The 24,178-nt window shown below is 42.7% G+C and overlaps 1 protein-coding gene across 4 annotated transcripts; it reads left to right on the top strand.

Moving 5' to 3' along the window:
* The first annotated feature begins 1,334 nt into the window (after positions 1 to 1,334).
* Positions 1,335 to 22,441, top strand: RNF19B (ring finger protein 19B). Of its 4 annotated transcripts, XM_045782378.2 has the most exons (10): positions 1,341 to 2,125; positions 10,456 to 10,661; positions 11,840 to 11,984; positions 13,611 to 13,773; positions 14,218 to 14,332; positions 15,413 to 15,553; positions 16,521 to 16,728; positions 19,206 to 19,337; positions 20,120 to 20,627; positions 21,924 to 22,441. In XM_045782378.2, exons 1-9 carry the CDS (start codon positions 1,494 to 1,496, stop codon positions 20,586 to 20,588), a joined length of 2,211 nt encoding a protein of 736 aa, XP_045638334.2. In that variant the 5' UTR covers positions 1,341 to 1,493; the 3' UTR covers positions 20,589 to 20,627; positions 21,924 to 22,441. The 4 variants fall into 4 exon arrangements, with proteins under 4 accessions (XP_087714799.1, XP_045638334.2, XP_045638333.2 ...); XM_045782377.2 differs by lacking the exon at positions 21,924 to 22,441 and having other exon boundaries at positions 1,342 to 2,125; positions 20,120 to 20,943; XM_045782379.2 differs by lacking the exon at positions 21,924 to 22,441 and having other exon boundaries at positions 1,344 to 2,125; positions 11,843 to 11,984; positions 20,120 to 20,943.
* Positions 22,442 to 24,178: the final 1,737 nt, after the last annotated feature.

Consider the following 24,178-nt stretch of genomic DNA (forward strand, 5'->3'; position numbering starts at 1 on the left):
CAGGGCTTATTCCTGGGGACCTTTCTCATAGTTTTACATGCCACCCCTGAGAAAGACACCTGGTACCTTCCACTATTCACTCTACCACTCTCTATTAATCACAGAGCCCTGTTTTTAGCTGGGCACGTTGTGTCTAGTTAAAAGACTATATTTCTCAGTATAGCCAGGAGACGATGTTTCGGCTGATGAGATGTAAGCAAAAATGTGTGGGACTTCCAAGGCAATCTCTTAAAAAGAAAAGGGTGCACTTTCCCCCTTTCTCCTCCCTATTTCCAAAGGTGGAACATAATGAGGTAACCTTAAGATTGGAAACCAAGTGCTGAGTGTAGCAGAGCAGGCCTGGACTGCCTACCTCTGGACTTCTTTTTTGTGAAGAGAGAAATAAATTTCCAGGTGCCTGAGTGGCTCAGTCAGTTAAGCGGCTGCCTTGGGCTGGGGTCATGATCCCAGGGTCCTGGGATTGAGCCCCATATCTGCTCCCCCTACTTGTGCTCTCTCTGTCAAATAAATAAATAAAATCTTAAAAAAAGAAGGAAAGAAAGAAAGAAATTTCTATTGTAAGTAACTTTTTTTCTTTGGCTATGTGCTACTGAACCTAACCCTAATGGACCATTTCTGTTGCTGTTGTAGCTGCACCCTTGCCTCCTGTCAGGGAGCCTGCCTAGAGCACAAGAAAGACACTTCCAGAGGAAAAAAGGGTGCTCGGCCTCCTTCCACAAATTTGAAATAGCCAAGCTACCAGGATGGTGGGGTTGTGGGGGGCGGTGGGCCTGGCAATACAGTTTATTAGCTCATAGCACGGAATGCTAGATGAAGGAATTTGGGCTTTATTCTGTAAATCCCTTGCAGATAGGAGGTCCTGTCTGTCTTATCTAGTAATGCCTCCACTTTGTAGATACTTAATGAATGACTATATTCTTTATTAATTAATGCTGTTAACTTCAACAGCAGAAGTGTTGGAAGGTGGACCAGTTGGGAATCACCATGTGATCTCTCCCCGCCTATGTTCTACAGCTGAAGTAACCTCCGTATCATTTGCTATAAGGGGCAATCAGCCTATCCGTGAGGAAAGGCAAACCGAAAACTGCACCTCGGGGATGCAAGCGCTCGGGCTGACGGAATTGGGGGAGGGGGCCAAGAAAAGCAGTTGGATTAGCGCCTCCTCAAAATGGCTGCCCTGGAACCCCGTGACCAGGAGGAGGCGGAGCTCCGCCCCAGCACGCCCGGCCCCACCCCGCTCGGCCCCGCCCAGCACCCCCCCCTTCCGCGCGGGGTGGGGGGCGGTGAGGGTTGTGAGGTATCTCAGCGAAGCGTCTGCGCAGTGGGCAGCGGCGCGAGGGGCGGAGGCTTTATAACCACTTCGACGCGGCCGCTCGGCTTCTATCTCGGGGAGGGCGGCTGAGGCAGCGGCGGTCGCGGCGCCGGTTGAGGGGGCGCTGAGGCGGGAGCTGTGGAGGCGCTGGGCGCCCCTCGCTCCTCGGCCTCTGGGGGCCATGGGCTCTGAGAAGGACTCCGAGTCGCCGCGCTCTACATCTCTACACGCGGCCGCGCCCGACCCCAAGTGCCGCAGCGGCGGCCGGCGCCGGCGCCTCACCTTCCACAGCGTCTTCTCCGCCTCGGCCCGCGGCCGCCGCGCCCGGGCCAAGCCGCAGGCCGAGCCGCCGCCCCCGGCAGCGCCGCCGCCGCCCGCCCCGGTCCCGGCCGCGGCCCAGGCCCCGCCGCCCGAGGCGCTGCCCACCGAGCCCGCCACCGAGGCGGAGGCGGAGGCCGCGGCGGGGGCCGGGCCCGGGTTCGACGATGAGGAGGCGGCGGAGGGCGGCGGCCCCGGCCCGGAGGAGGTGGAGTGCCCGCTGTGCCTGGTGCGGCTGCCGCCCGAGCGGGCCCCGCGCCTCCTCAGCTGTCCGCACCGCTCGTGCCGAGACTGCCTTCGCCACTACCTGCGCCTGGAGATCAGCGAGAGCCGGGTGCCCATCAGCTGCCCCGAGTGCAGCGAGCGACTCAACCCGCACGACATCCGCCTGCTGCTCGCCGACCCGCCGCTCATGCACAAGTACGAGGAGTTCATGCTGCGCCGCTACCTGGCCTCGGACCCCGACTGCCGCTGGTGCCCGGCCCCGGACTGCGGGTGAGCGCGGGGGCGTGGCCGCCGGGGCAGGGGCTGCGGCGGAGGGGCCCCGGGTCGGGGGACTGGACCCCACCCCACGTGTGGCCGGCCCGGAGAGACGGTCCTCGGTGCGGCGTGTGCGTGTGTGTGTCCCAGCACCGAGAGAGAGGTGAGGGCTGGCGGGTTGGTAACCGGTCGCCGTCGGCAAGCCCAGACGAGCGGGGGAAGGCACCCGCCACCCGCCCTGCCCGAGGGCTTGAGCTGGGGGCTGAGCAGTCGGCGAGGGGAAGGGAGCTGTCCATCAAGTCAGGAGGCAGGGAGAGGCTTTCAGGTGGGGTGCACGCCCCTCTGTCCAGAGGTAGGGGCCATGTCTTAATGAGGGCGGGGAGGGAGTCACTGCCAAAGGAAGGCATGAGAATATTCCGAGGGGCTCACGGCATTCGGAGGGGTGTGTCCCTTTGGTCAGGGGCAGACTTAGCAGCATTGCCGGAGAAGGTGTGTTCTTCCTGACCATAGCTGCTGAAAGTTGGGATGGAGGTGATGGAAATGGCACTAGGGGGAAAGGACAGCTCACCGGCAGCTCTGGGGCGCCCTGGGCATTGTGTGCCGTCTGTGCCAAGCTGTTGGGAGGCCCCCTGTGGTTCCTACACTGCTGCCTTGGGCAGGGTGAGGAGGGGACGGACCCTTTCTTTGTCCAGAGAAGCAACGGGGCACTGAGAAGAAGGATACCCAGAGGCTGACAGGGTAGGAGACAATGTGTTACCCAACCCCTCTGATCTTGAGTTCTTGACGACAGTCTTTTTAAGGCTCCATGTATCCTGAATTTTTAAGGTCAGTGAGAAAATATGCAGTATGTGCAGAGACAGAATACCACCAGATTTTACTATCTAAAGTACTCAATGGAGACCACCCTCCCACCACTTAAAAAAAAAAATGTTACTGTCAGTACATCCCATGAATGGTTGCATGCAGCAAAGAAGAGCTTATCTAAGTGATTGGGAGTCAGACTGTACCATTTACCAGTTCTGTGACCTTGGGCAGATCATTTTATTCTTGTGTTATGTTTTGGGGACAAAAAGATGCTAGGGACTCCTTGCAGTGTGTGACTGTAATGCTAGTAAAAAAGCTGCATGGGCCTTTGCTTCAAAGGAGTTAAGAAGGGCTTTTAATTGTAACCTGTATACCAAGGCTGTTTTAAGATTTCCATGATGCTACTATTTGTCCTCTTCAAAAGAAGCTGTCTGGAGAATGTCTAGGAGAGTAAGAAAAATTAACTTCTGTCTTTCCGTTCTGCCAGACTTGTTTAGAGATGGCTGTGTTATTTAACCTCACTGAGATGAGGTTTCTAAATTACTCTGAAGTGTTGTGGTCAAAGGTATGGTGTTTGTCTATGGTAGATCACTTTCACTTTGAATTAATGAGTGTTGGAAACAACCTTGTAGGCTCTTATATCTGGTGGCCTTGTGATCTCACTGGCCTTAGGAGGCTAATATATATGATAGGTTTTATAGATACTATTGATCTATTTTCTGAACCAAAGGAATATTTACTTAGAACATTGCATGGTTAATTTTGGAATAGTATATTAACTCCTTTTTGAGATGTCTTTCCTTGAATTTTAACTGAGAAATGTGGCATTGCTGATTATCCTTCTGGAAAAGCTCCCTTTTTGTTTTTATTTCTCTAAAGTCAATGACTGTCTTTGCTCACAACAATAAAAATGGACAGGAATTAATTTATAATCTTTATGGTGACAACTGTAAACTATTAATAAAAGTTAATAAAGAATTAAGGCCATTTCTTATTTTAGCCAAGTATTGGGTTAGTATCATCTAGAGTTTTTTTTTACTATTATTTAAAAGCATTATAAAAATTTTATATATTTTTTTAATGTGTTATCTGTGAGTTTAAAGAAGGTGAAGTCTGCGGAAAAAAAAAAAACAAACAAGCTGGCTTCCAAGTATCCATGTGTCAGACGTACATAATTTAATTTGATCCTTACAACATTGTAAGATGGACTTGATTTAGTTTTACAGATGAGAAAACTGAAATTTAAATAAATTGAGTGACTGTTCAGGGTCATATAGCTAGTGGGTGGTGGAACCAGGCTTGAAAAACTGGTCTTAACTCCAACCAAGGGCAATATTCTTTCCTCTCAACCTTTTCTTTTTAAAAAGCATGCACTTGTTGGCATTGTTGGGGATGCTACTGTTTGTATCATTTTGTCAAATGTGGCCTAAGGACAACTTTGAGAGAGCCATGGATCTGGAATCTAGTTTCTTTTCTGATTCTTTTTGTAAACAGCCTCTTATCTACTTTATTTTTTTTTTTTTTGTCTGAAATAGGCCTAATCCTTTCCTGACTTGAGAAGCTTAATTAATGTTTGCAAAGTGTTTTGAGGTCTGCAGTTGGAGGTGTTAGATAAACAGGGAGTAACTTTAAAATTCTGTCACTTCCCAAACACGTATCTGAGTTCCCTGGGGATGTGGCCAGTGGTTTTGCCACCTCTCTTTAGTGCCAGGAGAAAAACAGCTTGTTTTGTTTCGTTTTAATCAGACTGTTCTATTCTTCTGTGTCTGGTAAAAATCATGGATGAGCAGTAAGTGTAATCCCTAGTTATCTCTTCTTGTACCTGACCATCTTTACTCACAGATCAAGTTCTTGCTGCCAAATTTATCAAGTCCTCCCTTCACTCTGTGTGTGTACGTATATCTATTTGGCAGGGTGGGGCTCCCTGCTCAGTGGGGAGTCTGCAGTCTCCCTCTGCCCCTCCCCATGCTCCCTCTCTCTCTCTCTCAAATAAATAAAATCTTAAAAAAAAAAAAAAATTTTATTTGGCAGGCTGAAGAGGGCATGTAAGTGGTCTTACAGAGTTCTGGTCATTAGTTTCACTGTGATTATGATAATGAAAACACTATATACTAAAAGATCATTTATTTACAAAATATTTTTAGAGTAGAGCAAAGTCTTGAATTTTTATTTTCCCATACTTGAATATGATCTTATTTTATTCATAAATAAGAGAACCAATTTCAGTGGGGCAACATTTACATTACTGTTTAATAAGTACAATATTACCAAGTATATTTAAAACATACTTTCCAATGAGATAAAATTAACTCAAAATACAAATAACTGACATTTTTATAGTTCTTTATAATCTTCAGACTAGAAGCTCATTCAGGAATAATTTTAGTTTCATACAGGTGAGTGGTGGTGGTAAACTTATTTTCTAAAAGAGAAACCAGTTCAGAGAAGTTTAAGCATGGGCTTCAATGTTTCACAACTAATAAATGGTGCAGTTGATACATACCCCTTAGAGTCTCTGCTTAAGCATGAGTCTTCTCAGAAACCCCCACATCATGTAAATATATAATGTTTTCCTCTCAAGTACCCTGTTACCAATCTTTAAACCTTTTCAGAATCTCTAGAAGACTGAGGGGTAAGCAAAGGAGGCAACAGAAAATTTCCTGGTGTGCAGGGGCAGATCTTCTGTACGGATGAATAGGAGATAAGGCTGTCTTGACCTAAATTCTTTGTGCAGGTCCACCACTCCAGCCTCTCATTGCTGGCTCTCCCTCCTGCAGAGTCCCCCCTCCTACCTGACCCCAATAGGTAGTATCAGCTGTTCTTCCTGGACAACTGGACTGGACCGTCCTGTAAACAGGAAGCTTCCATTCATCTCTAACACATTTATGAGGGAAGAACAAACTTCTTGAGCAAGACAAATTTCTCAGTGAAAAGGGGATTTTATTTTTCCTCTCTGAAGCCTTCCTACATCTTTTATCTCTCTCTCTCTCTCTCTCTCTCTCTCTCTCTGGTATGACATTTGAAAAATTGAGATATAGCTCATCTGGATGTCTTCTCTTAATTTAGCTCTGTACCTTCTATTTCACAACTCTTCACTCTATCCCCCACCCCCCACCTGCCCATCTGCGTCCAGCTCCGTACATCTTTCCCATATTTGCTAATATATCATTCTAAAGTGGAACATTTTATATCACTCCCCTGCTTCAAACTGTTCATATCTGACCTATAAAATGACTTTTTATGTCTTTAAGAACTAATTATTTATATGATCTACCCTTATAATTTAAGCCCCTTTACAGTCTCCCACCATCTTTTCATCTTATTTTCTATTTTTCACTTACATCAATATTTTCCAATGTATATTTTGGTATTACTGGAAAAGAAGACATTTTGTGATCAAATAAGCTTGGGAAGTATTGGATTGAACAGAATTTATTTCTGAGGCTTTTAGACCCTTTAAACCTGCTAATATACACTGTAAATTTTGCTAATGCTAATATACAGTGTAAATCTTCAATCTGGTGTAATTTCCCCAAACTTAAATCAACAGGAAACATGTTTTTGTTTTTTCTATTGTATCTTTAACTGACACTTTCCCTATTTGCAGTTTTCTAAACTCCTTTAACAGTTTACTCTGTACAGTTACTCTGTCTTCTGTTAGCGTCCTTATTAAACAATGAATCTGTGCTCTGAGTAGATTGAGACTTCCTGTAGCCTAGATTATCCATATTCCAACTTTTTCTACAACTCTGTGAACACAATTTTTCAGTTAGATCCCAGAAGAATGGGATAGTTGAATTTTGATGAGGTAGATGAAGAAAATGTACAGCACAGTTTTTGAAAAAGAAACAGATAATGGGGGTGGAGGGCAAGAAGAGGACAGATGGATGATCATTCAGTAGACACTTTTGAAAATCCTCTTGACAGGGAGTTTGGCCTTTTAGAAGAGATTAGATAGGTATAGATAACAGATTATAAATGCAATGTAATACATACTAAAGAAAACACAAGTGATCTCAGAGGGTAGATGAAAGATTTTGCATGATGGTGTCAAGAAAGACTTCACAGAGGAGGTAATATTTGATCTGGGCCTTGAAGAATGTAAGTAGGAATTCATACCCGGCAAACAATGATGCAAGTAGACAGAAAAGCATCTTAAGCCAGAGTGTTTTGAGCAAGTGCAGTTGCATAGAGGTATAAAAATATAGTAGTAAGTCTGGCATCTAGATTGGTCAGCGTCTGGATGCACAATATAGAGAGCATGATCTGTAAAGTAGAGGGCAATCTGGAAAGGTAGACTGGACTCAAGTTGATAGACTTATCTAAGCCATGCAAAGAAATTTAGGTTTGAAGGACTTATTTTTCTTTTTTGTTGAAGGATTTAAGTAGAAGTGTTACATAATGATAGATAACCTACTGGTTCTGGAACTTGGATTGGAGTGGGGTATAAGGTGACCAGATAGTAGTCTCTTGCAGTTGTCTGGCCACGAGGTGACATACATTTGAACTAGGGCAAAATAATTAAATAAATAAATAAATAAATAAATAAATAAATAAATAAATAAATAAGAGGAAGAGAGTAAGAGTACAACTCATGACAACTTGGCGCATTTCTACTACCCTTACACATGCTTAGGGTCCATTTGTAAATGAAGTTATGTGGCCTGGAGCTAGAAAGTTCAAACATAGTATAGGAACACATTTCTTTAACTACTAGGGTCTGTTAGAGCATAATCAAATTCATAATAGCGGGGTTTTTTTCTCCAGGGCTGAAGTTAGGTAATGCTGTGGTCTAGCCTGTCACATATTTTGATATTTCTGAAGACTTAGGAAATTAACAAAATTTGTAAATTTACATAACCTTAAGAGGAGGGGGAAGAATACATCTGTTTTCTTAGCAGCATGTAATTTCCATCACCTTCTATTTAGCTTCTTCTTCTTCTTTCTCCCCCTCTTATTTAGCTTCTAATTAGCAAACCTGAATGCTTGGTTAAGGTAAGAGCAGGGTAGGAAAGAGGCTGCAGGGTAGGGTACATGGAAGAGAAGGAACAAGATTGTCAAGGCGAATTTGGTCTCAAGGATGAAGTTTTTTTCAACTACCTGGGGAAGATTACCCTATTCAGAATTTAGGAGTTTGCTCCTAAAATGGGCTTAGTTATAGTACCTGGTATATAGTAAATGAATAGATACATGGATATGGTTTAAAGATTGCTTTAGGGTAGAGTAATGGCCCAGGAGAAGAGTTAGAATGGCCTGGGGAAAGTAAAAAAGCTGAACAGCGGAGGGTCTCTATCATTCATTCAACACAAGTATTTTGAGCACGAACCAATATGCTAGACCCTGAAGATTAAAACATGGATGATACTTTTCCTTGAGTCTAGTCTGGTTGGGGAAGCACACGTATAAGCAGAGAATTACAATATAATGCGATAAGTAGTATAAAGTAATCGTACATAGACATAAAGTAAGCAACCAGCTGCCTGGAGAGGTTAAGTGGATTTTATAGGGAAGATGACATTCGAGCTGGTTCTTAAATGGATAAGTATTTGCCAGGGCAAGAAGAAAGGAAAGAACATTCTAGGCAGAAGTAGTAGATTATGCAAAGGCCAGGAAGAAGGATAAAATGTGCTATATTTTTATACCATACCTTTCAGGGCAAGATCTTAAGAACAGTTTTAGAGTATGTTTAGTTATACTTGAAGGTGGCAAGCACCTATACCTCCATTTTTGAGATAGAGGTTAAGGCTTGGAGATTTAAATTAGCTCAGTGTCATGCAGTATGAGTCAGGGGCAAGGAGACCAGACCAGGCGCCCAAAAACAGGAATGCTAAGTCTCGTGCCCTGAGTAATTCTGTGTCATGGTAATAGATCACTGTGGGTTCATGAGTATTTGGGATTATTTTACTTCCTTGGAATCAAATTCCACACCCAAAAGTAACATTATCAATCTTGTCAAGTGTTCTTAAAAAAAAAGAAAAAGAAAAGAATCTGTTAATAAATATTTACTTCACCAGGTGAGGTAAGAATAGATCAGGAAATGATCAAGGCTTCCTGACTGTCTATGTAATTTGTATCACCAGAAGTTGACTTAAGGTACTGAGGTCATCCAATACCTTTCTCATTTAACACAAAATAGCAAGCAGGTCACTTTCTTTAGGAGAAACATTGTTTATCTGTAGTAGCTATTTTGCAGCTAGGTTGGGTAAATTTGTCAGAACTCCTACAGGATATGAATCATTTGCATTCATACACTGACCTATTCTCACTTTGCTCTTTCTGAGAAGAGTTTTAGTACAGACTGTATTATATAACATAAATGATACGTTATTGATATTTTCAGTGTCATTCTCAAATCAACTTGCAGAATCTATAATAAACCTGAGAACTCGAGTTGATGTTCTGAATATCTAATGCACATTCAAATAAACAAACAGTAGAATAAATCCAAGAAGATGTTATTAGCCTTTCTTATAAGTTGCTTGAGGTCTTTGGTTATTGGAGGAGAAGGTGGAATAGAGGACAACAAAGCCTAATGGCAACACCTAAGCCTGCAATCATTGACCTGTTTAAAAATTGTTTGAACTTTCACAACTGCTATTTTCCCTTCTTTGTTTCTTTAAATTACTTTTTAAAAAATTTTTGTATCTTAGACAAGTGTTCACTTGTTAGGGTAATCTGAACATTTAGTTGACATATTTAGAACTAGTCAGAAGGGCTAATAGTTGTAAATATATTGGATTGTTTGTGAGAGAGTAATTCTTGGAAAATAAGTGTGAATTATAAGAAACAGTTGATGTGCAGATGGATTCTGAGTTGCGCATCTTTACTAAGAATATGTGTCAGAAGAGAGAAGGAAGGGGAGGGAGATAACAGCCTTACTATGTATTAATTAATAAGGCAGATGAGTGGTATTCTTGGATTCTGGAGCCTGTCAAGGAAGTAGATATTTCAAGGTATAGATTTGAGCTATTAAAAAAAAAAAAAAAAGAAAGATAAAATGAGCTTTCATTAGGGGGAGTTGATCATGAATCCATCTGTGGCTGTTGTCTCAGGCTGTGTGTGCTCAGACCAGCTTCACTGTAGAACTTAAAAATGAAAAAGTATACTTTAGTTTTCGCTATACTTTTGTTTTACAAACATTCTGTCCTTTAATGTAAACAAATTCTAATCTCTCTAAATATAGCAAACCATCAAAATGATACAGTTTTGTACCCTGTTATTTGTGAAACTTGCTGTGGTAAACTGCTCTTGAAGTAGCCTAAACTGTGACTGAATACATGCTAGAATTCAGGCTAAATATGGTATTTTTCCTTATTTTTTCAGAAGGTAAATGATTTGTGTTTTTAGAATCTTAAGAAGAAATTTACTTCCTCACACAGAATGTGTGTGTGTGTGTTGTGTGTTATGTGTGTACTCTTTTCTCTATATCATGTGTAGTGGTAAGGTGTGTCAGTGTTACCCCACTGAAACTGATGAATAATGTCTGTCTTGTTCCGATCATTCTTATCTTACTGATATCTCTTCCTATTTCCTTCCCATAGTTATGCTGTTATTGCCTATGGCTGTGCCAGCTGCCCAAAGCTGACCTGTGAGAGGGAAGGCTGCCAAACGGAGTTCTGCTACCACTGCAAGCAAATATGGCATCCAAATCAGACATGCGATATGGCCCGTCAGCAGAGGGCACAGACTTTGCGAGTACGGACCAAGCACACTTCAGGTCTCAGTTACGGGCAAGAATCTGGACCAGGTATAAGTTGGCATTGTCTCATTTTTCTCTTTATTTGATATTTCATAATGTGAGCCTAAAGCTGGGAGAGATTATTTACTGTATAACCAAGTATTTCCTAGGATCAGAGAGCAAAAAATACTTGGTAATACTTTCAATATTATATTTGATATGTAGCTTCTCTCTCTGACAACTGTAGGTTTTCCAACCTATAAATTGGTAAAATTGGAATGCAACAAAATTGAATTCTCTAGTTTCTACCTTTTTAATAATATGTCTCATATTGGAGAGTAATTAGGTCCTTTTGCGAGGGACTTTTTCAAAACTTTCATTGTGAGCAGAAAGACAATTAGTATTAAACCTCTCCTGTCTTCCTACTAGTTTTAAGTGCATCACCACTTTTGGAAGTAGGGTACAGAGTTAAGGAAAGGAAATGATATTCGTATGGATTAATGATTAACCTTAAAAGGAGGAACCTTGGCAAGTCAGAGTAAACCTATTTAAAAATGTCAGTGGGTTTATTGCCTTTTATAAATGTATTTTATTTCACTGATGTCATTTGGGAGAGGCTGGTAGGAAAGATTTTACCATTCACTTTTTCCTGGCACAGCATAATCTCCTAAATTGTCATTTTAATAAGATAGTTCCTAGCTTGCTGTGAAAATTACTAGGTGTATGCTACATAGCATACCCAATTATTTTTAGGTTTTGAATTTGAAAGTATCATGGGAGGGGTCTGTGGGTTGTGTTAACAGCACATCACAGTGATACTTGCAGAGCCTGAGAAATGACTTTCCTGAGCTAAAGTTTTTCAAAACTTAAAGCCAATTCCAAGCTGCAGACTATTCTTCCTGCAGAACTCTGCTTTGAATTCTGTCAGCCTACTGGCTAGTGAAATTTCGTTTTTCTTGGAACCATCTTTGTCTCTAGGGAAGTCTCCTTGTTCAGAGTGTGGCTTAAGTGCTGTGTAAGATGCCAGTTTTGGGAATAGGCAGCTCAGTATGAGACAGGATCCATTTTATGAAGATTCCTGAGGTCTAGACATAGCCAGCCTTCCAGTGAAGTGGGTTGCACAATTTGGAATTCTCAGCCAAGAGTTCTTGACTGCCTCCTTATTTTTTATATATATTCCTAGGAATAATAAATCGAATTAGGTTTAACTGGGGGTATTTTTCTACCCAATCTTCCTGCCCCCTTAGCAGATGACATCAAGCCATGCCCACGATGCAGTGCTTACATTATCAAGATGAATGATGGAAGCTGTAATCATATGACCTGTGCAGTGTGCGGCTGTGAATTCTGTTGGCTTTGTATGAAAGAGATCTCAGATTTGCATTACCTCAGGTGAGATGGGAAATGTGTCCATTGCTTTATAGTCTTGTTCTTTTACTGATTTAGGGAAAAGGATGTCAAAGAGACACAGTTGTCTGTCCTCTCATTACAGTAGAAGGAAGCTGTAAAAAGTTCTTCTGAAGCACTCCTGTGACCATGTTTTTCTTCAGTTCAGCAACTTCCAGGGACTGTTTTTGTTACCTTCCAGATAGTTCAATTTCCCTAACATGGCTTTGCCACAGTCTGGCCCTAATCTCCTTTTCTAGCTTTTTCCATGTTGTTTTATACATGCTATATTCCGATAACCTGGGCTTGCTATTCCCTGTGTCTCCTCTAGCCATCTTTCTTCTTCACGTTCTTTCATAATTGTTCATATTCTTCCCTTTGTCCAGAATGCTTTCTGATCACATCACCCTCCCAGCAACCCCCTTTTATGTCAGCCTGTTCAGTTCTTATTTACCCTTCAGGGGCGACTTAAATGCCATTTCATCTATGATGCCTTCGCCAGCTTTTTCTGCCTCATTCTTCTGTATTGGCATTCCTTAAATGTTTCGTTATAAATATCACTACTTTTACTTCATACACGTATATAATTTTGCTAAACTGCGTAAGTTTATTATGGTCAGGGTTACCTTTTTACAGTTCCTTGCGTATAATGACTTTACAAAGAATTCAGAGTGAATATTAAAGTATTGTCCTGAAGGAGTTAATATTTACAAACTTAACATCCATTGTGTGGATGAAACATTTTCATTTCCAATATAGCAAACATTGAGTTACTTACAGTGTACTGATTATCAGGGACACAGGGGTGTATAATCCCTACTCTCCTACTTTCAAAATTGCTTATCCTTTTTTTTTTTTTTTTAAGATTTATTTATTTGACAGAGAGACAGTGAGAGAGGGAACACAAGCAGAGGGAGAAGGAGAGGGAGAAGCAGGCTCCCCACTGAGCAGGGAGCCCGATGCAGGGGCTCGATCCTAGCACTATGGGATCATGATCTGAGCCAAAGGCAGACGTTTAACAACTGAGCCACCCAGGCGCCCCATCAAAATTGTTTATCCTCTCTAGTAGAGAAGACAGGACAAAGGGAGTGAGCAAAAATGGCTGAACACAGAAGGACTGAGTATAAAAGTGGCCAAACTCTATGAAAGTGACATAAAGGGTGTGACAAAGTCTTTTTATACCCTTCCCCAGGAACGTGGTTTACACTACCTATTGCATATGGGTAAGACATAGGCCAAGGAAATTATTCAGATCAATGTTTGTTAGCTGCAGGGCACAGCGCTTTTGGGTGAGATGTCAAGTGTGTAGGTTGTACAGGGTCCCAAGTAGTATATCAGTCAAGGAAGCTGGATCAGTGTTAGGTTAGGGAGGACAGGGTTCAGTAGCAAAGAAAGGAAAAGAGATTTCTAGTCTGGAAGCCTGTCTTTACAAACAAAAGGTAAAGGGCCCAGAGCTCTAATAATCTGACCTTGTCTTTTGCTCCCCCTCATGTAATATATTCATTTCCTACAACTTCTTGTAACTGTTAATCATTCTTATTGAAAAAGAAGGCTCCTGCTCTTATCAAGCCCTCTGGTGACAACAGCTGCATTTGTAATATTGATATTAACTTTAGCATGTTTCCTCTGCAGCCCTTCTGGCTGCACATTCTGGGGCAAGAAGCCGTGGAGCCGTAAGAAGAAAATTCTTTGGCAGCTGGGAACACTGATTGGTGCTCCAGTGGGGATTTCCCTCATTGCTGGCATTGCCATTCCTGCCATGGTCATTGGCATTCCTGTTTATGTTGGCAGGAAGGTAAGACATGCTGAGTTCTGTGTGTTCTATCCCCAGGTTTGTTGGTAAAGTTTTGAAGGAAATAGGGAGGAGCTTATATTTCAGAGCTTCCTGAAAACCAGCTGGTTCTTAGATAAAAATAACCTTAATTTCTTAAATGGATTTTCGTAAACCCCAAGAGATCTAAAAGTTCTTATTAGCATCCTGGGCTTGGTTTGTCTCGGTGACTTAAAAGTGAAATACTTTCCTCACAACACTGAGTTATTTTGTCTCTTCTTGGATTAACTTTTTCTGTATTAGTTTATGTCACCCTGGTCTGAGTTAGGTTAAAATTTGAGAAAGATGGCCTCTTGGTGGGTACGGGATACATTTTAATGTAGATAGAATATTCATTTGTCTTTTTTCACCCCGGCAGAAAGATTAATATCCTAACCTGCCGACCTGGATTTTCTTTTTTATTGTTAGATTCACAGCAGGTATGAGGGAAGGAAAACCTCCAAACATAAGAGGAATTTGGCTATCACAGGAGGAGTGACTTTGTCAGTCATTGCATCCCCAGTTATTGCTGCAGTTAGTGTGGGTAAGCTAGCCCAGACCACGACTCTTCTCCTTCCTTCCCTCTCTTTTCTTCCACCCCCCCCCACCCCGCCCAGCTTTCTGACTGTAGCCGGTTAGCCAACTGGCCAGATGTTTCACCTTGGAGGCTCCTACATTTTATGCCAAACCCACCTTGGGAGTTAACTCTATTAGGCACTATTAATGATTATCAGCCACGCTAAATTGTCAGAGTTCGGGATCTTTCATTCCTAAATTAGTGCTTAGAACTCGGTCTGGCTCAGAGAAAAGGTTAAAGAATATTACTTTAAGGCCTAGTTTTTCACCTTTTATCTTCCTTCTCCACTTGCTAGGGAACCCACAAAATAAAATTACTTTTATTTTGATTTGGTTAATGCCTCACAGTATTTTGGGAGGCATGAGTTTTTGTTTTAGAATAAGAATATTATAACTAACATTTATTAAGGCTCGCCATGTACCAGGAGCAGTGCTGAGTGTTTTGCATGTATTAATTCATTTAATCCTCACAGCACTACAGTTTTGCATGTATTAATTCATTTAATCCTCACAGCACTACCTCACAGGTAAAGGTGCTGTAATTCGCCCAAGGTCTCTTAGCTGGAACACGAATCAAGGCACTCTGACTTCAGAGCCTGTGCTCTTAACAACTAAGCCATTCCGCCTCCACAGCAGTAAGATTTTGGAATTAACGTTCTGGGGGGATCGTAAACCCCAGGAGTCACTTATTTAATGTTTTGAGTATTGACTGGTTCTTAGATTAGCATGTCAGCAGTGAGTAGAAGAGGGAAAATGAAAGCAACATACACTCACTGTGCTGGGCACTGTATGTACCTTCTCTTTTGATCACTGACAACCCTGGGAAGATATGTGAGATTATACAGCTAGTAAATTGGAGTCAGGATTCTAATCCAGGCCTTTCTAATTCCCAAGTCCAGTCATTCTTTTAGACGCAGCTACCTCTTTAGGATAGCCATCTTCTGTCTTTCTTTGGCCCTTTATAAAGTGGTTTGCCTGTGCTCAGGCTGGGAAGGAGAATTTAGGGCAACCTGATGGCCTGCTGACTTGTTTCCTTCTCCTCCCCCAGGTATTGGCGTCCCCATCATGCTGGCCTATGTCTATGGGGTTGTGCCCATTTCTCTCTGTCGCGGAGGTGGCTGTGGAGTTAGCACAGCAAATGGAAAGGGGGTGAAAATTGAGTTCGATGAAGATGATGGTCCAATCACAGGTAAAGGGAGGATTTTAATTTCCCTTTGAATTTATGGGGCAGAAAATAAAAATCAGTAGAATTCAGCACATTTTACAGAGAGATTGTCATTGGATTACTTTGGATAATGAGCTTTGTAGGGGGTAAAGTATTTTTAGCTTTTCATTTCTTTGTTCCAGAGTTATTAGGTTAATTCCTCTGGTACTTGGCTCTGTGTGGCAGGTACAAACTAGTAGGATTCCAAGTAACTCCAAGTATGCTGGTAATAGTAGTGATTATAATAAAGTCTTATATCTGCACAGTGCTTTATAATTTTCAGAGGACTTTACACAGTTATTATCTCACCTGGTTTTTACAATAGCTCTCTGAATAGAGAGGGCAGGGGCTATTATTATCCCCATTTAATGGGAACTTCTTTCAGCTTTTGTCTCAACATCTGTAAAATGGGTTTAAGAGCTTCTGCAGAGCTGGGACTAGAGCAAGTCTTCCAGCTTCTTTTTTTGGGACTTCCTGACTCCTACTTTGATGTTTTCACTTTACCATATTAACTAAGCTAAGGCACAGAGAGTCCCACAAGTTTTTGAGGGTTCCTCGTAGAATCAACACCTAGCATAACCTAAACATGTTTTGAGATCTTCATGTTTGATTAGATGGCATCTACGGTATAGTGGACAAAATAGTGAACTTGGAATCGGAAGTGTAGTTTCATGTGACCAGCCGTGACTTGGACATGTCATTTAGTTCCTAGCTTTCACTTTCTCCTCTAACATTAGGGCTGTTATTGCATAATTATTGGGAAGATTAAATATTAACAATATGTTAAAACACCTGATGTGTGGTAGCTGCATATAGTAGCTGTTCATTAAGTGGGTAAATGAGTATTTTTCTACATGAATATTCTCCACTCTGAAGAATCATTACAGGAAGATAACAGACTCTATTTTGATGCTGTGTTATCTTGACTTGAAATGTTTCGTTCCATCCCCAGTGGCCGATGCCTGGCGAGCCCTCAAGAATCCCAGCATTGGGGAAAGCAGCATTGAAGGTCTGACTAGTGTATTGAGCACCAGCGGAAGCCCAACAGATGGACTCAGTGTTATGCAGGGTCCATACAGTGAGACAGCCAGCTTTGCAGCCCTCTCAGGGGGCACTCTGAGTGGTGGCATTCTTTCCAGTGGCAAGGGAAAATATAGCAGGTAAGCAAATAGATAATTTCTGACAGAACCAGTTAGAATGATAAGAAGTAACATACCCGTATTGAGCCACTTCTCTGTGCTAGACACATCTCATGTATCATCTCATTTTGATGTAATCATTAGTGGTTTGGTTTTTTTGTCGTGGTGTTGTGGTTTTTTTTAATTTTGTAATGAGAAAACAGGCTCCGAAACGTTGAATGACTTACACAAAGTGCGGCGTTCTTTCCACTGCACCATAGTGGCTCCATATAAAGAGCAATCCTGACTTCAGATCTTGCCTCTGCTACATTAGGCTGCCTGCTTCTGGAAGGGAAAGCATGCATTTTTGTAGAATTCCCAAGGCTGTGCTCCCCATTAGGCTTGTCATTGACTTTCAGTTGAACAGCATTTATACTGTATCTTGTTGGCTTATTGGTGCTGTGATCCTTATTACCTTCTTGTTCTTATTCCCATTTGATAGATAAGGAAAATCAATTCTACAAATTCGTGTTGAAATGCTGTAAAGCTTTATGACTAAAAATGTTATGACTTGCTCAGTCATTTTACCAGTTAGATAAACCAGAACATAGTCAGAGGAGCGTAACAGGTATTATATGAGAAGCAGTTAGTTGAATGCACTGGAGAAGAGAGACCTGCAGATGGGACAAAACAAGGTAGGGAGGTAGGAGAAATGGTTGCCTTCAGATATCTGAAGGACTTTGAACAGGAAGAAAGAATTCTGACTCATGCCAAGAGGTAGATTAACTTGGCGGAAGCTAGAAGGAAACTTAATTTTGTTTCATTATAGAGAATATAGGGAAAATCTATATAAAAGTCCAAAGAAGGATTGGATTACGTTAGAAGATACTGAACTGCCTATCCCTCTAAGTGTTTAAAGTAAGACCAGATGGTCATTTGGCTATTAGAAGGAGTCAAGCAACAGATGACAGATGGACTAGATCCCACACCTGAGTGCCTGTCAGTCACGCCTCTTAAAAATAGATTTCAGGGCCCTATCCCAAAATTAATAAATTGAATCTCCTGGAGTAGGACCTAGGGATCTGTGTTTTGAAAAGGCTCCCCAGGTGATTCTAGCAGAGTCATTGCACAAGCTAACATCTGGGAAGCACCTAAGCGATGGTGTTTGTCAAAGGCCTCTTCCAATTTTGAGATTCTATGTAAGAGCTGAAACTAGAACCCAGGTCTCTGATTCAATGCACTTTGCATTGCACTGCCTCATTTTCCTGGGCTGTGGCACATTCTTGAAGGGTATCCGAGGCTGGAGCTGCAGAGTGAAGGCGTAGGCAGTAGGATGGGGATTGCTCGAATGAAGGCTGCTGCTGACCTGTCTGTGTCTCATGGCTCTGGTCGTCTCTTGTTAGGGGATCCCGCCCCCACATGCCAGAGAACTCACTGCTGGGCTTTCTTAAAACCATCACCCTTGTAAATAAGCAGACAGACATAATTGGAGACTGACTTGCTGAAATTGCAGCTTAGCCAGTCCAGCTGTTCCAGTTCTGTGAAAGCCTTTTATAGGAAGTGGATGAGTCAGATGGGTTTGACTGTGAAACCTATTAAGAGGAAATACTTAGGTGTGCAGCAAACTGGTGTTAGAGCCAAGGAGGGAAATAGTTATGGGTTCTCAGCTTTGAGACACCATCGGGAAAGTTTGCTGCTCTTTGGGAGGTCGGATCCTCTATGTCCTTTAGTCTTATAGCCTGGGGTAATTTGATTGCTAAGTGTTTGAGTTCCTATTTGCAAGACATGAAGGATAAAGTGTGAATGAGATGTGGTCTCCTTTTTTTGGAGCTCACAGATGAGTGAGGGAGAGATGCATAAAGTGATTTAATAAACAGATGCTGTGGGAGCATTTAATAGGAAATGACAGGTTTGCTGAGAGAGTGAGGGGAGATGGTACTTCCTTTGTTGTTAAGGACTGAATATGAGTTTGTCACATGGAGAAAGGAAGCTTCCAGAGAGAAGGAATAGCATGTGCAAAGTCATGGAGGTAAACAACATATACAGGTGTGTGAGGAAAGAAAGAATTCAGAGTGATTATGATTTGGGACCTATGGTGAGAGTTGGAACTGGACAGAGAGCTTGGAGGCAGATCAGGAAGCCAGGAGAGGACTGTTGGTAGTAGAGAGTCAAGAGAGGACTGTTAGAGTGATCGGGGCTTTGTCCACATCGGCACTGATCTGGAAGGTGTTGGACTTGGACTTAGGGCTGCTGGAGAGAGAACCCAATTGCAATTTTTCAGGCAGGAGATGTTCAGCGCCTAAAGTTAAGTAGTAACAATGGGGATAGAAAGGAGGGGACGATTTCAGCAGATACTCAAGAGAGAAACTGTGTGGGCATCTATTTAAGCTATTTGACAATTGGAGAAGATCAGATCAACTCAATTTCCAAGAGAATAATAGAAGAGATGTGTGCTGAGAAGCAGACTGTCTCGGAATACCCAGGTCTCGTATTAACTTGAACGTCCCCTCTTTACACAGGTTAGAAGTCCAAGCCGATGTCCAAAAGGAAATTTTCCCCAAAGACACAGCCAGTCTTGGTGCAATTAGTGACAACGCAAGTACTCGTGCTATGGCCGGTTCCATAATCAGTTCCTACAACCCACAGGACAGGTATGTGAACAGTCAGAGATGCCCAGGAGAGGTTACAGTTTGTGATCGGGTCCTAGGTCTTCAGAAGCTCAAAGCCTCATGTTAGGGCTGTGTGTACCATCAGATGGGATATATAGTGTGTGCCCTGAGTTCCCTGGGCAGGTTCTTGGTATAGGAGTGTTTGGGATCTCTTGAGTGATTCTTCTTGTTAGCCCTTGATTTTTAGGGTCTCTTTCTTCCTTTTCTTCCCTCCCCCCATTTTTTGGGATCTTTTTTGGCTATTGTATAATTATTCTCATGAAACTTAAGGAGCTAGATTGCTGTTCACTGATGTCTGTGGGTCTGTGGCTTTTGCTCTCATGTCACCCTTTGCCTGATGTGACTCCTGTCACCTAGTTCTCTTTATTTTTGAGAAGCTAGTGTAACTGATACGGTGTGATTGCAGCACTCCCTGCTGGAAAGGTTCTGGTTTCTTCTAATTGTAACGCAGTAGTAAAACACTACGAATCTTCTTTTGTATTTTGAGTAAGATAGTGTGAGGGTCTGACCCTTAGTTGAATTTTGAAAGCTCTTTTTTAGTTGTGTAAAGAAATTGGCAGAGGTGTGTGTGTTCTTAAACATCCAAAGGAATCTAGTTCTTCATCTTATTTGAGAGGTTAAATTTTTATTTTTGCCTAAAGTGAGCTTTAGTCTACAGTTTACCTGTGTTTTGGACTTCCTAATCCTGAACCCACAAACTGCTTGTACCAACAGGTATAGCATGATCCACACATGACTCAGCAAAGTGGATTTTGTCTCCACAGAGAATGCAACAATATGGAAATCCAAGTGGACATTGAAGCCAAGCCTAGCCACTACCAGCTGGTGAGTGGAAGCAGCACGGAGGACTCGCTCCATGTTCATGCCCAGATGGCAGAGAATGAAGAAGAAGGTAGTGGTCGTGGTGGCAGTGGCAGCGGCAGCAGTGAAGAGGATCCCTCCTGCAAACACCAAAGCTGTGAACAGAAAGACTGCCTGGCCAGCAAAGCTTGGGATATCAGCCTGGCCCAGCCCGAGAGCATCCGCAGTGACCTGGAGAGCTCTGATACGCAGTCAGACGATGTGCCAGACATCACCTCAGATGAGTGTGGCTCCCCTCGCTCCCATATGGCAGCCTGCCCCTCAACTCCCAGAGCCCAAGGTGCACCGAGCCCAAGTGCCCATATGAACCTCTCTGCCCCAGCCGAGGGGAAGACTCTCTTGAAGCCAGAAGGTGCAGAAGCCAGAGTATGAAGTGGAATGAATGCTCCTGTTCTGAGAAGCACACTTGTTGTAACTGCATCTTTTGGAATCTTTTTTTTTGGGGAGGCGGGGATTTATGTATTTTATTTCAAAGATTCTCTTGTCACAGGTTTTCCCCAGGGAAATTCTGAGAAATTTGCAGTTTCTTACCAGAAAAAAACAGATTTTTGCCCTTAGTCCTACCCCTCACCCCCCATCCTTTTTTTAGTTTTAATTTATTGGTTAAACTGATGGTGGCAATCAGTGAGGTGTGTCAAAGAATGTACAGATGTATGTGTGTATATTGTATGTATGCTAACATATTACTGAAGGACACATTTTAATAAAGATTTCTGTCGTAATTCAACTCCATCTCATTTTCCTTGGCTTGGATAGTCCTACAGAGCCAAGTATTTGAGTAGACCACTTATGTCTTTAACAGTCTCTAGATCAGAGTTTCCCCATCCCAGGAAAGGATTGTATTCTAATTAGACTGAGTGGAGTCCTCTATAAACCCATGACTCCTAGCCTGACAGGAAGCATAGGTAGGCTTGTTTTAGACCGTGTAGTCAGAGTGTAGAATTTGCTGAGTCAGCCAGTGGAGAAGCTGCTGTAGATTAAAATGAACCTTGTTTGCCCTCTAGAGGCAGCTGTGCAGTTTTGCTGTTAAAGCTTTACTTCTCCGCATTATTGTCACTAGTAGAAATGTGCTTCAGAAGAGGGAAGGGGGGTGGCTGTTCCAGTGGCTCTTCAGAGAGATCCCAGTGAATGGTGCAGGGTTACTGGTTGGGGACAGGGTATTCTTAACTGGAGAAGGAAAGGTACTGATTTTGCATAATCACCAAGCAATAACCCACCGGGTGTTTGTTATATTTTCTGCTATGCATTCCCTGTTCCAAAAAGCTTTCTCGGTTTTGCCGATGTAGTTTAAGTAAGAGGGCCTAAGGAATCTGACCAAAATCATAATGAAAGGAGAGAGGAGACATGCCATCAGAATCTCAACCTTTAATTTTATCTGCTCTTATAAATTCATCAGAATTGAGCTAAGTTAGTACTACTCGGGATTTTGGCTCTGTCTAGAATAATGACCTTAGCAAGAAAGCTCATACATAGTATAGCAGAAAAACTGAAAGATTCATGAAACCTGATGTAAGATTCTAAATCTGGCAGTAACTTTGTGACTGTGAATCAGTTTCTCTCTTATGCCCTTAATTTCCCCAACTCTTAAAACAATATTTAAGGAGCTTCCAGTGCCAAACTTCTCTAGCACCTTAGCCCTGGGCCCAGAGGAAGAGTTGAAAACATCCTTTCCCTGAGGACCAGATGGCTTTCTGTTTCCTTTCACAGATGCTCCTTGTCTCCCTGGCCTGTGCTTTACCACAATGAGGAGGATGAGTCTGGACAACAACTTGGAAGATCCTTATCTCTTGGGCACTGCAGCTAGACTGAGCACATTTCCCTGCACCTGGGACAGGAAATGCTCTTAGTGGACTTCGGGTCTCTGGAAGAAAGTGCCCTAGTGTCCTTGTGTGAAAAAGGGGACCTGTTGGAAAAAGGGGTAGACAGTCCGGAAATCTCTGAAATGCAAATAATCAACTCAAGATGGCAGTTCTCTTGAAGCCTCACCAGGACAGCAGTTAACTTGGATAAAATCGAAGTCTCTCGGAGGGGCAAGAGTTGGCAGCCAGACCTGTGTTGTTATCTAGGCTCTGCTTCTTCCCGCTGTGAGAGTTGGGCAGTTGCGTCTGTGTCCGCTTTCACTTAGCCGACATGGGGAAAAGAATCCTCAACTATGGGGTCGTAAAGATTAAGTGAGATTGTGTACTGAAATGCTTTTGGTAAAGACCCATGTTTTTTTTTTTTTTCCCTCCTGCAGGAATAAGAAAAAATAAGTTAAGGGAGATTATGGGTGTCATGTAAGAAAAGCCCAGAACTCTAGACCAGAGGCCATGAAAAATTAAGTTTATTCTAATCTTTTGCAACACTCCTGTTGCAGAGCCTAGACTTTAGCTGATGAAGAGGGCCTTCAGCGCCACCTGGAGGAGAACATGAGTAATGCATGGGAAAAGTTCAGAAAACGGGGAAGTTTAACTTCCTTTTTGTACAGCATTCATTCATTTTGAAATGCCTACCACTTTTCAAGTGTAGAATGCAGCAATGAAGAAAACACAGAATTGTTGTCCCCGTGGAAATTACACCGTAGTGGGGAAAGACTATCAGATCTAGAGTCTGGGAGAGGATAAGTACACTGAGGAGAACAAAGCAGGGAGAGGGAAGAGAGAATGGTAGATGCCGCTACTTCAGACGGTAGCATAGGCCTCTTTGATAAAAGTACGTTTTATCAGAGTCCTAAGGGGAGTGAGAAAAAACCAAGTGACTATCTAGGGGAAGAACATACCAGACATAAGGGATAGGATACGAAGGCTCTTTGGTGGGACATCCTTAGTCTGACTAAAATACACCGGTGCGCACACACACACAGCTTAGAGACCTACGTGGCTGGGCATGAGATTGTGCAGATTAGCAAAACAGCTCTGAAGACAAGGACATTTTAAGTTTCTCTGAGGCCAGGAAGAGAGGTAAGCTTCAAAGCCAGACAGATGGGATGCTTGCAGTCAACTTTCAAGGGGGCTAAAACTGAGAGCGGGTGTGTCTGGTCACCAGTCCTACTTGGACGGGCTAATGTGAAGAAAGTCATGGATATGCTGAATGGGTACTTATTCATTCTGAACCTTTCTAATATCTTTCTTGTACTCAAGAGGCTGGAAAGCTAAAAACTACATGTCTTAAACTTCCTTAAACCAAGGCTCTGAATATAATTTAAGTTTTGCCAATTAAACGTGCAAACAAGATGTGGAAGGAAGAAGTGATTGAGGGGTCATCTTCAGGCACTTTGGCTGCTGCCGCAAGTATATAGAGGCCTTGGGTTTCTCTTCAACAGTATTCCAATATCCGTCTGTAGTTTTGTGAGTGTTGATGCAGTTCCTGATCCATAAATAGCAGTGATGTGTGTGCTTGTAGTCAGCCTGTGCTGGCCGCCTGATGCCTCATCTTGATGGTCACAGAGGTAACAGCTATCAAGGGAGACCAATCTGCCTTTTTCCTGGAGGTCCAGCCCAGAGCCCACTTGCTCAGGCTTTCCAATTCTTGCAAGCACCTGCTTTACTTGAACTGAATCCTTTTCTACTTAAAATAGGTAGAAGGGTTTTGTTTCCTACAGCTACTAAACACTGATAACGGTTATTTGGTTCCAAAAATGGTTATAGGCAATAGGCCCTCAAAGATGGGACTCGGGTTAGTTATGACTCTGTTGGATTTGAAGGAAATGAAGATAAAATTGCCACTGGAAAGCAGTAGACAAAGATAACGTACATTTGTGGTCACTTGAAATGTCTCTTGACATTTGGCAACCACATGGCTGCCACTCCAGACCATCATGTAAGAAACGAGGGCCTGGGTGGTGGTGACTGCGCTGAAGAAGTAGAGGAAAGAGGGGCACCTGGGTGGCTCAGTCGGTTAAGCATCTGACTCTTGGTTTTGGCTGGGGTCAGGATCTCAGGATCTTGGGATCAAGCCCCGCGTGGGGCTCTGTGCTCGGCTGC

Source organism: Ursus americanus, chromosome 33, assembly GCF_024610735.1.
Source record: "Ursus americanus isolate L20-20 chromosome 33, mUrsAme1.1.p, whole genome shotgun sequence".
Classification (NCBI taxonomy): domain Eukaryota; kingdom Metazoa; phylum Chordata; class Mammalia; order Carnivora; family Ursidae; genus Ursus; species Ursus americanus.